Source organism: Sardina pilchardus, chromosome 24 (genome assembly GCF_963854185.1).
Source record: "Sardina pilchardus chromosome 24, fSarPil1.1, whole genome shotgun sequence".
Lineage (NCBI taxonomy): Eukaryota > Metazoa > Chordata > Actinopteri > Clupeiformes > Clupeidae > Sardina > Sardina pilchardus.
Genome location: NC_085017.1, coordinates 17,938,151 through 17,957,669, shown reverse-complemented (window position 1 = coordinate 17,957,669; position 19,519 = coordinate 17,938,151). Strand labels below are relative to the sequence as shown.

At 42.9% G+C, this 19,519-nt stretch overlaps 2 protein-coding genes across 2 annotated transcripts; both read right to left on the bottom strand.

Annotated features, from left to right (window-relative positions):
• Positions 1–1,233: 1,233 nt before the first annotated feature.
• Positions 1,234–8,683, bottom strand: gnb3b (guanine nucleotide binding protein (G protein), beta polypeptide 3b). Its single transcript, XM_062529563.1, has 9 exons — positions 8,563–8,683; positions 6,654–6,750; positions 6,041–6,186; positions 4,488–4,551; positions 4,168–4,324; positions 3,604–3,670; positions 2,952–3,153; positions 2,371–2,587; positions 1,234–1,706 (listed from the first exon to the last, which is right to left on the bottom strand). The coding sequence occupies exons 2-9, from the start codon at positions 6,708–6,710 to the stop codon at positions 1,600–1,602; spliced, it is 1,017 nt and encodes a 338-aa protein (XP_062385547.1). The 5' UTR covers positions 6,711–6,750; positions 8,563–8,683; the 3' UTR covers positions 1,234–1,599.
• A 4,492-nt stretch (positions 8,684–13,175) lies between these two features.
• On the bottom strand, positions 13,176–19,519 carry zgc:174904 (uncharacterized protein LOC564690 homolog). Its single transcript, XM_062529686.1, has 6 exons — positions 19,279–19,519; positions 18,660–18,770; positions 16,917–17,075; positions 14,799–15,022; positions 14,284–14,405; positions 13,176–13,834 (listed from the first exon to the last, which is right to left on the bottom strand). Exons 1-6 carry the CDS (start codon positions 19,388–19,390, stop codon positions 13,654–13,656), a joined length of 909 nt encoding a protein of 302 aa, XP_062385670.1. The 5' UTR covers positions 19,391–19,519; the 3' UTR covers positions 13,176–13,653.

The following is a 19,519-nucleotide window of genomic DNA, read 5'->3' as shown; positions in this document are numbered from 1 at the left end:
GGCCTACACTACTGTAGTTAATACTGTCCCATCAATGAATGAATTTCCATTGAAATTCAAACACTTGAATGATAGCTGGCCATATCAAAATTTGCACATTTCATAACGATAATGGAGGGGAACAGTTGGCTCTGCCTATTATCTTCCCCTAGTAGAGGATTAATAAAAATGTGTTGGCCCTTTTTTCCATATCTATCTCTTACTGAGAGTTACTTGAAGATATTCTAGCACCAACTCATGAAGCTCTCATATCTTTTATGCCTTTCAGATAGAATATCGTTCACTTTTTATTGCATGTCTTTGAGTAGAAAATCCTATATACATACTGTAGCTTGTCCCTCTTAGACAAGCATCGGCTCATTTACTTCATGGTTTTCTCTACTCTAAAGTTACATAATACAGTAAATAATACATTATTTACATCCTAAAAATCTTCACGATGACCATACCATTTGTTTTTGGAGCCAGATTGGTAGGAAACAACCATAGTGCAGAATTCTACATTTATTAGAAAGTTTTTAAAACAATATTGTACAGACAGACTGCAAATGTAAAAGCAAAACCAAAATTATATGGAGGGAATGATTTATTGATCACTGATTGTAACAATTTTTTTTTGTGTTTTACAATATAGAGGGACAGATATATGAAACAAATCCATGGTGACTTTTGTTGATATGTGTCCGGTGTACATAAACATGTCCCTTCTATAGGATGAACCTAAAATGATTCTCATGGAATGGCTTGATGAAAGGCAACAGTAGCCATTCTGGAATCAAATCAAGCTGGCTTTTAAGTTCTTTGCAGATGCACCAGAATAAGTATCAGTACCATTGCAGATCCAAAATGTCAGCTGTAATGCTGGAGTTGCAAACATAAATGCAGATTTGTTGCATAACAGAAATGCACACAAACGCTGCACTGAATTCTCTAAAATGTACAAACAAGGTCTGGTGTCATCTCTCATCTAGGATTGGGCCTTAAATCTCAACCATGAATACAAGAAACAAGAAAAAATAACCTTGGGTCCTATTTCTTTTTACACATTTCCCCCCGCAAAATTATTCCACATGATTTCTCATTTTACTTTCAAAAATCTATTATGTATTTGTCAAATAACTTTAATACAATAAAATATTATTTTACATTTATATTCATTATTTTCAAATATGTCTGACCATAAAATGCTATATTTTTTATTGTTGTCATTTGATATACTGAAACACTCAGCAATATCTTCCATGGTGCATTATGAGGTGGTAGGAATGCCATCTTATACATTCTATGGAGTCTTTGCCTTTTGCCTTCAAAGTTGTAACAAAGAAGGAGGAGAGAAGAGAGAATGAACAAGTGAGCGAGTCAAAGTAAGAGAAGACTAGTCTGGTACGAAAAAAAAACAAAGCCCTCCTGTCTTTCTCCCTGATAACAAAATGTGCAATGGCCTCCAACTCTCTGCTCCCTCCCCCACACATCCACGCACCAGCCTCACTCTCACTCATTCATCTCGCTCGCTGTCCTCCTACACTAGCTGTGTCCCTGTTTGTCTTCCTCTTCACTCCCTCCTTCTTGAGCTCCTCTGCGAAAGGCTGAGCGGCCAGCTCAGTTCCAGATCTTCAGGAAGCTGTCCCAGGACCCGGTGCTGACCGCCAGGCCGTCACTGGGGATGCCAACGCAGCTCACTCTGTTGTCATGTCCAGCCAGCACACCTGAGATGGGCAGACAAAGGGGTGAGTTATTCAGCCTAAAGTGGGGAGACCCGGGAGCCAGACAGTCTCCTATACACACATGTTATACAGTATCCCGCTCTCCTATACAAATAAAAGTCGCATACTCCTGCAGGGTGAGACATAGGTTTGTTTTGAGGTCTCTTGGCCTCTCCGATCATTTAACGCTCAAATAGTCTTCTGTTTTATTATGTGTACTGTGCCCTGTTACCCTCAGGCTGCAGGTACTAAAGGACAAAACCGTCATTTATACCCCAAGTGATTTCTTTAAACAAGTTCCTGCAAGATAGGATTAGATCATGATCCCTTTTGAATCTCTGTTCAGCGGGTCTGGACAGTTTGATGCTGTAATGCCGTATTTGCTGTGTAAAAAGTAATCCTACGGGGACAATAACGTACCTAACTTTCCTTAAACTCACTCGGGAGTCATCTGCTATATGCTTGAAATGTGGAACCCACTGAGGTCATCCTTGTGTCAGGCACTGGGGCTCAAAGGGTTAGGTGTTCTGCAACAACTCTCTCCTTTCCCTCTTTGCTATTACTCCCCTGTTATTACTTCTCTCTCACACCCTTGTCTCTGCAAATGTTGAATTTGCCCCACTTAAGTCATAATTAGCATTTTATTTGTGTTTTCTTTTCTACCCACCAACTTTCTCGCCCTTCAGAGAATCCCAGATGTTGCAGTTGAAGTCATCGTAGCCGGCAAAGAGGAGACGTCCAGACAGGGACAGGGCGAGTGATGTCACACCGGCAGTTGGCTGGGCGTTCTGGTAGATCATGACTTCCTGGTCAGCGCGGAAGTCAAACATCCTCAGGGTACAGTCGTCCGAGCCCGTGATCACAGCATTTGCATTTGGGAAGTACTGCAGAGAAAGGAAAGCAGGTATGACTGACAGAATGGCTATCATGTAAGTTTAGCTGTAGTAAGGCAAAAGGCCTTACTACAGTTAAACCTTTCCTGTTACTCCAGTGGTAGTACAATGCAAATGTAGCTCAGGAACATGCCAACTAACTAAGCATTTTTATTTCTTGAGCTGTTTTAGACAAATGCCACGATGAATACGTTTGTGAAACTTAAAGACAACATAAAACGTTGCTAAATGTTCAAGCTGGCATAAGCCGATGTAACAATGTGAAACATATTGACAATGTAAATGTTAGCTGAACTATCACAAAGAAGTCACAGCTTGCCTATGACCAAAATGTCATGATTCAACCCCTCCTTACCGCAATGGTGTTGACGTCACTGGTGTGGCCCTGGAAAGTCTGCCTGCACTGTCCATCCCTGACATCCCAAAGCTTGGCAAGGCCGTCACAGGCCCCAGAGATGAATTGGTTCTGATCAGGAGAGAGTGCCAGGCACATGCAGTCTCCCACATGGTTCAGGAACTGTACCTTCTGTTTGCCAGTCTCCAGATCCCAAAGACCACTGGAAAAGAGCACGAGAGAGAGAGAGAGAGAGAGAGAGAGAGAGAGAGAGACAGAGAGAGAGAGAGAGAGAGAGAGAGAGAGAGAGAAAGAGAGAGAGAGAGAGAGAGAATGGTGAATGATGGAGGACTTTTCTGCTGGAAGAAGGATAATAATAATAAGTTTTATCTATATAGCACCTTTCTCAAATCCAAGGTAAAAATACAGTAAAAACAAAGAAAACACAAGAAAATACAACAATACAATACACCAATGCAAATACAGTGTACAAGGCTATGTGTTGGGTGTGGAGGAGAACACTGAACAGAAAGGTCTTGAGATGAGATGAGGATGAGAAGGTTGTACATGTGCGCCAAATATAACATTCCTGAATTTAAAAATGTAAATACAGTATGTTCATAAATGAGAGTAAAATTATGTTCACTGAATCATCATTTTAGTTTTGTCATACCAGGTCTGGTCACCAGAAGCAGTAAGGATCTCAGTTTCATTCAGGAAGCGGGCACAGGCCAGATAACCTAAGATGGTTGATAGGCAAAAGGGAAAGTCACATCAAGGAGGTGAGCGAGTTACTATAGCAACAGAAATGGGGACAGCATGAGAGAGAAGAGCACATTAAGAAAATATGACTTCACACTGCAGATCTCCGAATGACTGAGAGTTAGACGCACTCAACCCATCTGATTTTCCTCACAGTGGCAATATGTTGCACTACCTGCTGTGTGGCTAACTGGTTTTGTACGGATCAAAGATTTCTGTTATAGCTAATTGGGATCACATGTCCTTGTATGGCATAGGCATCAGTGGAGGGAAGTTGGAGATTCTGCATGTGGTATTTAGCGACACAAGTCTAGAAATTCACTCTTGTGAATGGAATTTATTTTGCTGTGAAAAGGTTGCTATCTATCTGCCTACTGGTATCTAGCTAACCTGTAAGAACACTGCCAGATCTTTTGTTAAACGACCTCTTTTGGGTTATCAACAAGAGCTCAAAGCCTGTTATGCAGATTCTTACCATCATGACCATCCAATTCCCTCAGGGTTTTTGGCTTTTCCCCTGAGATGTTGAAGATTGTGCACATGTTGTCGAGACCACCACTAGCCACCAGACCCGCAGAGGGGGAGAAGGAGACAGTCATGACCCACGCAGATTTGAGAGGTATGCAGTTGAACTGGGGATGGAAAGGAGACATTGTAGATACATTTCACAAACTGCACCAACTCACATGGAACACTAACAGTTTGAACACATCATTAACGCTCCGTTTGATAACTTGAAATAATTGTGTTTGCAAATTCTGCATTATAGTATAGTATACTGTAGGGTCTTCTCACCAGGTTTCCAGCATGGGTGTCCCAAACGATCAGCTTGCCATCCTGTGAGCCACTGATCATCAGCCTATACACAGGTTAAGACATCAGTGTTATCCCAGTACATGTAGAATATGAACATCTTTCATAAAATGCCAGATTGAAGGAAATTGTAACATATAACTGTATCGTAGATAATGCATGCATGTACAGTGGGGGGACTAAGTATTTGACCCCATGATAAAGTTGACTGAAAAGAGGAATATAAAATCATCTTTTGCCAATTGATCTTAATGCCTTGTTTAAAAAATCCAACCGCTAAGGACACCAATTTTCTTTGTAATTGAAGAATGTATCGTAACATAAATAAATGTTCTTCCTTAAATACAGGGGGCGTAAGTATTTGACCCCTATGTTAAATTCCCTTAGGAGCAGGAGGATTTTTTATAATTTTTTTTTTTTTTTTTTGAAGGCCAGCCCTTTCATGGATCCAGGATACTATGCATCCTGCTAAAGTTCCCTTGGTCTTTGGAATTAAAATAGCCTCACATCATCACATACCCTTCACCATAGCTAGAGATTGGCATGGTGTTTTTTCCAGTTAGCGTATTAGCCTGTTTGATTTGCATTGAGCTCAATGAGAGACCGCATGTGGAAGCTAAATTACTAAATTATTTGGTGTCTCAGTCCTCAAGATTACTTCCTGTGCTTTTAACATGACAGTACCTAAAGATGCCACTTGGTGGCGCCTATGTTCTTTCAATACTGTGCTGTACCAGCCATATTCTGATATATATGAACCCTTACTGCAGACTTTGACCCTTTTTTAACCATGACTGCACTGAAGTTAGATTTATAGCTTAAGCATAAGCATCTATCACAATGGTTGACTAGATGACTGAACATTCCTTCTTTTCTCCTTCAAATCAAATAACAGGCCAGTGAAGCTATTCTGGTCCTCTGAGCTCTGTTAATTGATCCAACTAAGCATTAAGGGGGATTCACCATGATGACCACAAGATAGCACAAATGCCCGTGAAGCAACTCCAACTAGGCTATAGCAGCTTAGGCTTCTGACTTAAGCACAGAAGACACTTAACCTTTGTGTCTAATGGAAATGCTTTACACGCTGCTAGAAGACAATATGACCTCTACAGAAGTCCTGACTTTTTACCTGATATTTTTTACACTTGCTCAAGGGCACAGCGGTGGAAGCCACAACTTTTCAGGCTACTGCACACTAGCTTAGCTCCTTAACCACTACACTACCACTGCCTCAATTTTTAAGGCCTACATAACAATATAATAATATATGTTTTATATAGTGCTTTTCCAGGTACCCAAAGACGCTTATGTGACTGAAGTCATATGTGGATGCAAAATAGAATGTGCTCTACACATATATGTACAGTCCTGTCTGATGTAACCTGAGTGACTGAAAGCCTGCCCTTGACACTCAGACTTGTCTGCCTTCAGTCATATTTTGGGGAGCCTCTTCAGGAATGTGTGCATTGCTCCGGCAGGTGAATGAATGGCAAACCAGTTTTTTCTCTGTTCTGTCATGAGTGTCAACTCACTTGTTGTCGAGGGCCCAGTACAGGGCGTAGATTTTGGCTGTGTGGCCTTTGAGGGTCCGTCTGGCGCGGGGTTGGATGCGAGGAGCAGGGGCCACCCCAGAGGAGGCCGACTCCATGGTTGCGTCGGCCACTGCTTTGCGGGCGGTCTGTGAGAGGGAGATGAATCAAAACAGAATGTTTTCTACATCTGTGATGTACACTGGAAGGTAGAGGTAGTCACAACGACAACTGCAAACACATCCCTTTAACTGCTGTCAAGATATTCTATTCTATTTGTGATGTCTATATGTCTAAATGTCTATATTATGCATTCATCGTACACTAAGGAAACTTACCGTGTAATGTATGCATGATGTACAGTATATACATAGACATTTACAGGTAGATGTGTTTGACCTTGTGAAATAAACTTGGGGAATAGGATTTTTCAATAGAAGTCAGTGCCTCAGCCATAATGTATGGATGTAATCTCTCTCATTACTGTGGCTGACCCAGTAAGGTTCTGTTCTCCTGTACATGTCACACATTTTGCGTGTTATGAGATGGATTGTCTGTGTCTGTGTGGATCCTATAATAGGTTTAGGTAAGGGACTCAAAGATGGCCGCTGCTTACCTCAATCTGAGCTCTGAGGGTCTCAGCCTCTTTTTTCATTTGTTCTACCTCACCCATGGCGGCGGCTTGAAGGGGATGTTACAGACCAGAGGACAACCTGGACAACACAAAGACAAGAGCAGAGGAAGAGGTATGAGCGCCTGTGAAATCAGAGATGAGTAGCCTCTAACTCTGTGGACCTAGTGGCATGTTGTCGTGAATGGGGACAAAGGTGAACGGTGGTATTACATCCTCCACTCAAGCAGTGAGGAGATCCACCAAGTGGATTTCACTTAATCGGAGTCACTTCCTGCTTGCCCAGTGAAAAGGAAGTAAGAGATTGTTAAGTAAACCAGGTGGTAGTGACGGCATTATCGGGAACTAGGCCTCCATGCCGACCAGTGATGTCATATCCTGGATGAGGAGAACATCTTAGCCCCTTTGCATAATGAGGTGTCATTTTACTGACTTTGGTAAAGCCAATTCTGTGGGCCCTGTAGTAGTTTAACGACTTCCCTGACTTTTGAAACTAAATGAAGTCTGGGTAAAGTCTGGATTTAATGCTCAAATTTTCAGACTTAGGTAGCAACACACCCTTGCACACATGGTCATATGAAACCACATACATGACCATAGCAACAAATATATTCAACCAACATAACTTTTGGTTTTGTATAACTTTACAAGTTGTCATCAGAATTCACATTTTGTTATCCCCACAGTACGTACGGCACACTCTGTTTTCTATTCTGTTTTCTATTCAAGCAGCAACTGTTTTCAAACAAGTGACCTCTACGGGTGAGGATCAGAAGGCTTTGTGGAGCTTTGCCCGATCTCACCTGGCCCCTGAGCCACTTGTGGCCAGATATGTGCTCAGAGAGTCAGAGTATCACGTAAAAACATCACACCGGTGAATACGAGGTCTACTATGATTCAACGATTTAAGGAAGAGACCCGAGGAGGCCTGGAGAAGATATAGAGGCAAGAGGAAATAGTCCAAAGAATAGAGTGGAGAAAGAGTGGACGACTGGGGAGGGTTTAAGCCCCCAGCAGGAGCTTGTAGGGTGGCTTTTCAAGTCAAATCTCCTGTCATCCGATTACTATCCCATTGGATCAGAGAGCGAGTTAGAGGCCAAAGCGACATGAAGACGGAGACGAATGAGACAAATGTATGACAAAAAACCCTGTACATAGCAAGTGATGTGAGAAAATAGCTGTGGACTAGACAGATGAGTATGGTTAAACGTGTTGACCCTTTCTCATGGTCAGTATCCGCTCAATGGCCCTTTTTAATATTTTTGTTTTACTTGTGTAGGTTGATCAAGTAAGATGCCCAAAACACCAACTGTGCATATGACTAAAATGCAATGTTAAACTATGGCTGGGTCGACATGCAATAATGTCTGCCATAACTACCAAAACTCTGCAGAAGAAAGAGTTGTTCTTTGTTGTTAATCTGTTTAGCATGGCATGTGAGCTATAGGCTAAATGTACCCTTCAGTATTGTCTCTGATATAGAGAATCTTCAAGAACGAGAGAAGACGTGCACATTGCCAGCCGCCTAGTTGACACCTAATGCCTTTGAAAAAAGTAGAAGCATCCATCTTGTCCTGCATATCATGCAACTAAAAGCCAATCGTATTGTCTTAATGATGTGGCCGACCCTGCTCGTCTTTTGAAATGTTGCAATCTGTGCAGTTACTTCCATAACTTCCACGAATTGAGTTGTCATCCACTTCTTGCATCTGCGAGTATTCCCAGTCTGGTTGGTGTCATGTCTTGCGTTTCGTGATAAGTGGGCTAACAGAGCCAATTTTGTTGAAGCTTCTCGGATGCCGACGAGTTAAATAGTTCTAAAGGCCTGAAGTCCAAATGCACTGTCAGAGTCATCGACAGCATGCAACATCAGATCAATCTCAAAAATACTCACCTTGCTTCTCGCTGTGCAGCTCTTCTCTCTCCTTCTTTTCTCTTTTATTCCAATCCTCTCTTTCTCCTCTTCTCCTCGCTGCGTGTGTCCCTTTTTTTTCTCTCGGCTGCTTGTGCACTCCTCAATCCACAGGACGGTCCTGCTTCCCCTCTCTCTTTCTCTCTCTTACTCACTCACTCTTCTTCGCACGCTTTCTTACCACCGACTGGCAGGAACTCACCTGTGAAAAACTCTCTCTTTCTCTCCCCCTTCCTCCCGGGGAACAGATGAGGATTGGAGAGGATGAAGGAGATCAGGGATGAAGGGATAAGCCCCAAAGATGGAAATAGAGAGAGGGAGAGAGAGATCGAGTGAGAGAGGAGGAGGAGGGAAGGAGAGAGAGAGAGGGGGGGGGGGAGAGGAGGGGGAAGTAGAGAGTACGACGAGGAGAGTCAGGTAAACCGATTGCAGCAGGAAAGCAGGTTATGGGGTCAAAAGACAGGAGCAACTGAAGAAACCGAACGAAGGCGCATACCTGAAGAATCCAGGTGGGAACGAGAGACCTGAAGCCTTTGGGAGGGCAGTGGTGAGATGCTCAAAGAGTTGAAGAGAAGGCTAGAGAGCAAACCTGCTCCAAATGACTCACTACCCAACCACTAAATCCGTCTGTAAGGTGGATAAAATGGTGAAAATGGTCTTTATTTGGCCTTGAAATAATGCTTATGCTGATAATAATTTTCATTTGTTGTGCCAGACCATAAGAGGCTGTTGTTTTGGCCAGAATGATGTAGAATGATTTCCAATGCACTTGGATATTAATTTGCCGTAACAGTCAAGGTCATGCATGCACAGTATTTGTAGTCCTACATCGTTGCACTGAGTGCAGAGAGGATGGTGATGACACACCACTTCTGACACGTTGATGTTTGTTTGTGATTGTTGAATTTTATCGGGGGTGATTTCGTAGGGTTCGGGGGTGAGTATTTGAATTAGTTTGTCAGACCTAATGAGTTGAGCCCAGTTAATCACGATCTAATTGGATATCCGTGGAATCGGCAATCTCGTTAAGGAATTAGAGCGACCCAATCCGAACATGCGTCACGGGTAACACAGAGAAGAGGAGGGACGGCAGAGAGAGAGGGAACGTGTGTGGGTCGAGAGAGGGAGGGGTGTCCAGTTGGTACTTCGCCCACTTGCCGTTGTCTTGGTGCCACTTGGTGCCCAGTGAAAGGAGTAAAGCTCTCACCTCTGCAGGCACCAGTCTGTAGATGCCAGACACCATGTGATCATCATCTTGCTTACAGCTCAAGGTATCATATCCCACAGATCCGCACACCAGGGCGGAGTTTGGTTGGTTGTTTGGTTGGTTGGGAATAAGGGGCCTTGGGTGTTAAGAGATGGTGATTGGTGTGGAGGTGAAAGGGGTGATGGCAAGAGGTGATCCTAGTTCTGACTTGGTTTGTTTATACTGGGGAGTGGTGAAAACGAGTCATTCCATTAAACATGCTGTAATATAATAGCTGTCAATCCAATTGCAATTGCTAAGTATTTTGCAGTAAGAACACAACCCCCACCCCCTTCACCCCTATCTACACACACCCACCCACAGATATGACATCCACAAACAAACACTCTGGTCAATGAAGTAATTTACAAAAATACTGCAAACTTTATTAAATATCAATGAACCATTCCCCCAACAGAGATTGTGAAAACAGTCTAGTACCCACATATAACGACTCTGTTTTGCCATGTTATGAATTCTTTGGAATGTAAAGAATGCTATAGGCACTGCCAAGTCAAAACATGTTTGTCATGTTATATCATTGCCTGTATTCCAAATACCATTCTTTTTGAGGATTCTTTTATAGATCCTTAATGAATTTTCATGGTATAGCTGTGATGAATTGTCATGAACTGTCATGCTTCCAATACATCTGCCATAACATGTTTATGACAAGGTTATGCCTTGCTAAGTCAGAATTGAAGTAGAGTTGAAACCTAGCAGCATACTGTTCTTTTCAATGCTGCTTAATCACCATGAGTCATTGTATTCCTTCGGTGCATAACAGTTAAACAAACAACTCTCTGACTTGTTAGCGCACCCCATCTGGAGGAAGCAAAATCCGCTGTTCAACCCACGCACACCCCAACACCAACTCAGTACACACCCTGGGGTCACAATCTGCTTTTTGTTGCATACACACCCAGTACCCTTTTTTGATAGGTTTACGGGACTTGCCTGGATTCCGGCAGATTCCAGTGATAGAGTTCAGTCACGTACATATTGACAAGACATTTTACAGACATACTCTGTATGGCACCCTAGGCCCCATTCCCCACTTCTGTGACTGACCCGTAGAGAATAAAGTCTACAAATGCAGGTATGGGACTTTTTTTCCTCATGGTTTCTCACAACCTGACTATTATACTGGTATAAATTCTTTGCATTACAGATTTTCATATGTTATTCTTAATCTGTGTCGTATTAAAATACCAGACTGCTTTCTACAATCCTCAGCAAGAAAGCCTGACATATACAGTATCTCCAACTGGAAGATTACAGACCAAAAACGCAGACAAGTAGAGCCCCCTTTTCCAAATAAATAAAATACTAAAAACTAAACAGTGCTTCCATTGTGTCTGTTAGAAGTATTCCATAGACTTTCAGAGATTCAAATTAGAAGTCAGTTATTTGCCCAGTTAAATTGTTGGTGAAACTGGCTGCAGTTTGCACATTGGCCAACTTCCCATATTTTGCTCCCCACACATTGAAGAGGAACTACTAAATGTGTGTGTGTGTGTGTGTGTGTGTCAGTAATGACCGCCACGTGAGTATCATGAGTTGGAGTGTCAGTCAGACGTGTGTCATGTGAAGACATCCTGAAAAGCTTGCAATCATATCTCCTTCTCTTTCCTGGAATCACCTTAAGACACAAGTCAGACATACCATCAATACCCCTCTGGGGCCGTGAGCAGCCTCGCTTTCTTTGTCTCTCTCCCTGCCTCTCTCTCTCATCTAAATCCTGCTTAATACGAACTGACAGAAAAAGGCTTGAGACTACCTGATGGTTCCATGGTAACAAGCTCAAGAGGCGAGAGGGTAGGCGGGACGCAACTTGCTCTTCAACCTTAAACTCATTCACCTTCTTTTTGACCTCCTCATAACATTCCCCCCCTTGAAAAAGATGACCTTTCAAGTTTAAACCCAAACCCTATTTCTCACGATGATAAACCCTGACTTGCCCCAAGGTTATTAGTGGCTGACAAACCTTAGCATGTTTCTTGTTGATGAGGACCGTGCTTGTGGAAGAGCTGTCAAGACCAGTTTGCCCTGCTGTGCTGAGCAGACAAAAAATATTTCTCACACTGTGAGCAACATCACATCAGTATGTCAATGCAAGATATAATTGAACGTGGATCGAAATAATCAACTATGCATCGTTGCCTTGCGGACATTTGTGGAAGACTGGGGTGGGTTTTCTTTTGCCTATTAAGAGAATTCCCTCATCAGGAATTCTGAGCTCTTAATTAGGCCACTGGTGCTCATCAAAAGTGGCCTGCCGCAGATGGATCTACAGGGAACTACGCCGCGCCGTTATATAACAGGTGCCCTAGTTCATTTGTTTACACTGGTGGCAGGAACTGTGTCAATTAATGCACAAGTGGATCAGCTGGAGTCAAGGTCACCAATTGGGTGCGAGGGAGCTTAACGAGCCAATCGAGTAGTGCGAAGGACATCCAGCGAGCCGAGGCTGGACAGGGTCCAGCTCTCTGGGAAGGTCTGACGGGCGATGTTGTAAGTGACCGGTGTCGACGAGTGACGTGGGTTCTCATCTTCTCATGGTCCTCGGAGTCGTCACACACTCACACATGCAAAGTAGGACTAGTGAGGGGTGATGTGCACACATGGGTAAGGATAAGATCGTTAGAAAACCGGTGCATTCGAAAATCAACTAACTAATGATTTTCTTGAGGAGAGAAAAGTTCTTTATCACACTGTTGTTGAGTTTATTTAGATTCTATGAGTATACCTCAAAGTGGAGTGCAACTATGACACTGACTGGCTGGTGTCTGTGCTATTTGGAGACAGCTTATTTAACTTTTTTTTTTCTCTCGCATGGATGGGACTAACAAGTAAAATAAATGACTGCAGCCTTTAATAACGTGACCTATTTTTCTTCACATACTGAAGTGGCCTACTTTACGCTTTCACAGAAAGTCCAGACACTAGAAATGACTTGAACTTTTGGGAAGTTCAATCATGATGGAAGAAACGAGGCCAAGGAATCATTCAAGGAATATCACAGGAGTTGTTTTCTTGAGATGTGGCAAGCCCTTAATATCCATCACCATCACCAGCATACACACTGTCCACTGAATAAACATTGTCTCTGTTTACTGGTGTTCCCATGACCATTCCATACTTCTCTTGCATGAGAATAAACTGCCATAATGAGCCATTCTAATTGTGCAAGTGATTTAACCAGTGTGAGATAGTCACATTCATATAGAGTGAATAGCTATCAGTCCACACACGTGCTGCCCTCTACAGGATAAAGTGTGTCATGCTATTTCAGATCCACTGTACTTCAAGATGAAGTTAAACGGCATGTTTAGCAACAACAAACAGATTTTTGTACCATGTCAAGTTTTATTCTTCATTTTTTTTATATACAAAGATCAGGTACAAATGTTTTATAGCTGGTAATCAAACCCTCTACCTTGCCATATTTGACTAATACCTCTATAACTATCAATGCTTTGAATAGGACAATTACTTTTCAAGTCTTAACAACACATAATTTGAAATCTGAAATCAGTTCCAGTTAATAAAACATCCCATTCCATTTGTCTATATCAAAACAACATATGTACAGTTTATTTACAATTCTCTCTCTCTCTCTCTCCCTCTCTCTCTCTCTCTCTCTCCCTCTCTCTCTCTCTCTCTCTCTCTCTCTCTCTCAAAGCAGAACAAACTACGGCAACAGGGAAGTGCTCCTCATTGAAAAGAATGTTCACACTCTCATTTCTTCTCCGTGTGATTTTATCACATATATTTCACAAGCTGCGAGTAGGAGTAGCCTGTGCACCGCATCAGCATTTTCCCCTCTATGCATGCGGTGCAGTCGTGGAGACGGCCGGCAACTCCAGTTCACAAACAAAGCGCCAGTGCATCTCGCACGGTGCGTCGTACCAGCTCTTGATCGGAACGCGATTCAGCACCTGCGTCTTCACGATGTAGCCGCAGTCCTCGTCGATGTGGTTGTTGGGCTCCCCCTCCTCCCAAAAACTGAGTGGCGAAAGATACCAAATGATTAACAGAAGTGAGAGAAACAACAGGTCTGCCACTGACCTTACTTGCTGATGTGGCATTTTCATTTTAAACTTCACAATAGAGTGCGTAAGCGTGTCACATTTCCATAGCAAACGAATTTCTGCTCAAAACAAACCAAATTCACAACGTGAAATCCTATGCCAGATGATTGTTTTACAGAAAAAGGAATGTTTTTGCGCAAATTAATTTACGAGTTGACATCGGTTGACATTAGCTAACTTTACGTAATCACAGATTGGCCCTATGGAAACACAAAAACAAGACAAGTTATTTGCTAAAAACATGGGCCGCACTCTGCACACTGGATTGCTAAATCACAGCAGTACAGGGTCGTTATCCCAGCGTGTGTGCGTGCATGCGTGTGTGCATGCACGAGAGAACTGTGAACCTGTGCATTCACTTACGCAGTATTCATATCCAGCTCTGTGCCATCCACCCAGTGCCAAGTCCCCTCCGCCTTCTCATCGGTGATTCCAAACCAGTAGGCATTCCAGTGTCCCCGAACCAGCTTGTTCCAAATGAATGTCTACAGCCAGACACACAAAAAGTGTTCGAAAGGAGGGTGAATAATAATAAAATAATAACATATTTACTCTTTACTCTCCCATCATTTGGTCTTAAAGCTATAGCTTACTGGAATAGGACTGATTGTGAGAGCATTCATACTTGTGTGTCTGTGTGTGCAGCATCACTGACCATTTTCAGTCTCAGTGATTTCTAGAGCTGTGAAAAACATTCTGTTTGAAGATGACTACCATCATTTCTACATTTCCCTATCAACATTGCCCATCTTCAATGCTCTCCTCATGGCCTTGGTCCAGTGTGTTGACACAAGTTCTGACCCTTGGTTTACCTAGTTGGCTTTCCTTCTCTCTCCTCCTCTCCCTCCCTCCCTCCCTCTTTCTCTTTTCTCTCTCACCTGTTCTTCTGCCGTATGGATGATAGCCAGGTGTCCCCCTCTCCGTTGGCAGAACTGCTGGCTGCTGCTCCAGGTCAGCGTCGTGCGGGAGATGTAGTAGCAGCTGTCCTGGAAGCGGTGCCAGTCGGCTGGGCACTTGGGCAGGCCCGGTGGGGACCGGGAGGCGGCCGGCGCCACAGTGGTCTCACGTGCAGGAGAAGGACGAGGAGGGGAGGGGGTTGCCTCTGGCGGGAGATGGCACGGCTATCAGTGTGAGAAACCACTCGCTCACCCCACCCCCCCTCACACACCCATATACCTCCCACACACACACACCTCCCACACACACACACACACCAGGCAAAACATCACCAAGCATGCAAGAAAGCCTGGTCTCCGATTAGATGAGAGATGAAATGGGAATGAGGAAGATGACTAACTCACACGGCACTGATGACTAACAGCCGCACTCCTGAACACAAACATCTCTCTCCTCAGAGATATGCATTGTGTAAACTAATAATTAAGCCAATGTAAATGTCACAGGGGTGAAATCAGGATAGACTTTAGAACCGCAATGAAGCACTAATACCCAAGCTACACTGAATGCATAACTAAAGTGGAACGACAACAAGGGCGTATGCTGCAACAAAACTCCTCCACAATAATCAATGGAGCTGGCTACATCGGACGTGAGAACAGGAGGTGTGCAACGCGGACATTTGAAAAAAAATAGACCACTCTTCTCTCTTTCTATTTTTTTTTCTTGTGCAGCTCATGTGCTCTGTTTCAGCTGTGTGTTGAGCCCGAGTAGGTCCACTGTAAGTGTCACTGCTGTGGGAACGAAAGGGGCCTTGCTGACCGCTCATGTTCCCAAACACATTCTGTTTACATAGTTAAGCTGGCTACTGGGACATGTTAGTGGGAGGAAATGTTTTTGTCTGCGTAGATTAGGTATATGGCTCTTGCGTTTCGCCTAAGTAAAAAGAACTTGGCTGATTTGTGCAGGAGGTCTGGAAAAAATTAATCAAAACCCCACTGCCCAGTTAAAAAGATCAGGAAGGCCACACTCGCATGCACACAGGAACTATCTTCATTTCCTAAGCATTTACATTTCCAAGTTCTCAGGAAGGATCAGGGGGAGGACGCTTCCAATTACAATGGTAGTTTTTGCTTGTGATAGTTGCAAAGATTGACTGGAAGGACCTTCGTAAACGACTGCTAAGCAAAATAAGTTGTTTAACTTTTTTGTACATAGAAATGTTCTAACTCTATTTAGATTCTGGCTTGTGTTATATTATAGGTGCAATTATTTATGCTATTTGAATGAGCAATTTGTCGAGACTGACTACTGGCTGATCACACACTGCAGAACATTTCACTAGATCTAAATATTACCACTGTTAATGCCTGCTTCACTGACTCTATAAACTCCTTTAAATAATCCTAGTTTTTCCATGTTAGTCATCAACATCTGTGATGCATTTTTTCTCTTTTCCCTCTCTCTGTCTCCCTCTCTCTCTCTCTCTCTCTCTCTCTCACACACACACACACACACACACACACACACACACACACACACACACACACATACACACAAACACAAACACACACACTCAGACAGTGTGTGAAAGAGAGACAAAGCTAGCCTAACCCATGCCCTACATTGAGGGGATCTGGGAGGACTAAGGTCTAAGTTACACCAGGTGGCAGAGTTATTCCACATTCTTAGACCACTTTGCTCATAAAATAACTGGATATTGACTAAAGACACTACGGCTATACTAATGATTACATGAACATTACATTTGCAGTACTAAAAAACAAAATCATAGATACCATATGATTGAATTTCAAAATCAAAATTAAGGTCACACAGTGTAAGAATTCCCCTTTTTGTAAATTTTGTCAGTTCTTGGCCAATTTGGAACAATACAATTATTGACAAAAAGGGTCATATTCCTCATCGAAACAGCAAAGTTAAATTGCTCAAAACCAGACATTCCGGCCATGCATTGGTATCAGTAATCTGCCAATTATAAGTCTGTGCATTATCAAAATGAGTTTGAAGGCATCGTTTTTCAGGTAAATGAACTATATAGTGTGTAGCTTTAAAGCAAGCTTCCACAGCATCCCTACCTAAGGCCTTCACCCTCTTCTCCAGGATATCCTTCTCTGTCTCTAGCTCCTTGTTCTCCTTCTCCAAGTTCTTAATTTGCTCCATCAGTTCTGTGATGTTCACAGGAAGAGTCTGCTGCTGAGCGGAGGCATCAGGTATCACCTCAGAGACATTCCTACCTGCAGTGTCAGACACGAAGAGGGAGAACAAACGATACAGCTGTTAACAGATAGTTGCCGATTACAAAGTTGTGAAAGGAGCTGCAGCAGTGTCGGTCCAGGTTCGATTCCTGAACCCAACATTACAAGTCCATGTTACTTGGATAAATGCTTTTGTCAAGGGTACAGTATGCCAGATTTTTCTTTACGAAACCAATTTGATGGTAAACAAAACTTGTAATAGGGGAATAGTTCACCTAGCATGGCCATACAGCACAGCCGTAATGAGTCGCTAATGAGAGAACCAGCCCACCCGACTTCAACAAGAGCAGCGGCCCAAAAACATCTTGTGAGAATTGTGAAACATTACCGTGTCAGTAGATATAGCTCTCTACAGATAGTTTTTGCTCCACAAATGTTCCTTGTATACAGAGGCAACAAGCCACAAGAAGTAGGCTATTTACAATGGCAGAGTAAAATATAAATACATCACGACCCCCTGAACCTGCATAGTATACCTATAAACATCAGTCACTTTGTATTTGAGTTTGACATCAAAACATCAAAAACAACAACTTACAACACATTAAGTTTAGTGAGTTGTGAATCTGAGCTTGTGGGTGCAATCGTGAACATTCAATAAGACAACAATAACACCAGCGGCCCTCTTTCCCAATCGGCATGAGGGGAAAAAGAAACAGCTGACGTCTTTTACCAAGACATTCCAACAATCTGGATAACATTAGGAAGTCACCCAATTAGCCCGGTGCGCCTTTCTAAACAGTACAAAAAACATATTTTGTCTTCAGAGGGAGAGAGAGGGTGAGTAGAAGAGAAAGATAGATGGAATTAGAACTGACTGGAAAAAGATGGTCAAAGACAGAAATAAAAAACAAAAAGTCTAGACAAACAATGGTGCTGGATTGGATCTGCCCCTGATTCTACTTCCACATACTGTAGTTAGAGGCCTGGGTAGGCTACTCTGGGAGAGAGCACACACCATGTACAGCACTATTGGCCTGGTCCATCGACAGTCTGTCCAGTGTTTACACAGAGCTGAGGGCTGAGGTAGTAGTCAAAGCCAAGGCATATTCACAGATGAATAAAAAAACCAAACATCGAAATCAATGGCTACAGGCTATCAATCACAGTCCACACACCGATACAAACACCAACCCAAACACCCACCCACACAGACACACACACACACACACACACACACACACACACACATGTCTGTTTCACGGTTCAAGTATTTTTGCCTACAAATTTGGATGGACTTGTAAGCTTCAGTGATCCTGTCTCCATGTACTGTACTGTAATCCACATTCAGTGAGGCATCTTTACAGGGGAGAGAAGATAGAAGCAAAATCTTGTCCTCTGAACCACTAGCCCCAACACCAATAATGCAGTGATAGTATTATCCTATGTAAACTCTCTCTCTCTCTCTCTCTCTCTCTCTCTCTCTCTCTCTCTGTGTGTATGTGTGTGTGTGTGTGTGTGTGTGTGTGTGTGTGTGTGTGTGTGTGAGAGAGAGAGAGAGAGAGAGAGAGAGAGAGAGAGAGAGAGAGAGAGAAAGAGAGAGAGAGAGCAGTAAAAACTTACGTGAGCTCATCACCACAAGGACTAAAAGCAGGATCACACAAAGCCCAGTCAGGCATGCTGTGGCCAGTTTGTAAGGTTGCCTGGAGTTGCCTTTTGCTGGAGAGACATGAACTGCAAATACACACAGAGAGAGAGAGAGAGAGAGAGAGAGAGATTTGTTAGCACACATTTTCATGTCATGCATAGATTAGGCTCATGGTAGTCTTGCACGTTTTCCACAGTCATGCATGCCACTAGGCTACTTTTCTCCTCCATGTCTCCAATGTGTGCAGCATTTCTCCTACAAACAAAAAACATGACATTCGTAGAGGGAAAATTGGCTACTTTTGTAATGTATTAAATATTTGACCTTTAAAGCGCCAATTAGACATGTTATTCCCAAATGTCAAGGCAGGTCCGGACAAGTACCAGGGGGTTAAACACAAATGACTGGATTAAGCAATGGAGAGGCGTGCAATACAGGTTTTAGTTCCCACATTTTAGTCAGAATATAATAACGTAAGAAAACATGCAAACATTTAGCTGCATACAAAATGTGAAATTAGCCTGTTTGGATATGCTCTGCCGTGCTGCATTAGAAGTATGAAACATATACGCGGGAAAGCGGATCAAAACATACCAACATGTTGCTCCCGCACGTTTGGAGAGTTCATTTCGTCATATGGACCATCAGAATCGATAAGTTTAGAGTACATTCCCTCGCAAAACGTCGTGCCATTTTCCGCCGTCATTGTTCCCTCCCGTTCGCGAGTCAATTGAGTTGTGAATCGGTGGGTATTCAATTTAAGCTTTTAAAAATAATTACAGTCGTACGTGGGAGGCAAGGGAGGACTCAACTTTAAAAGATTCAGGATTGGTTG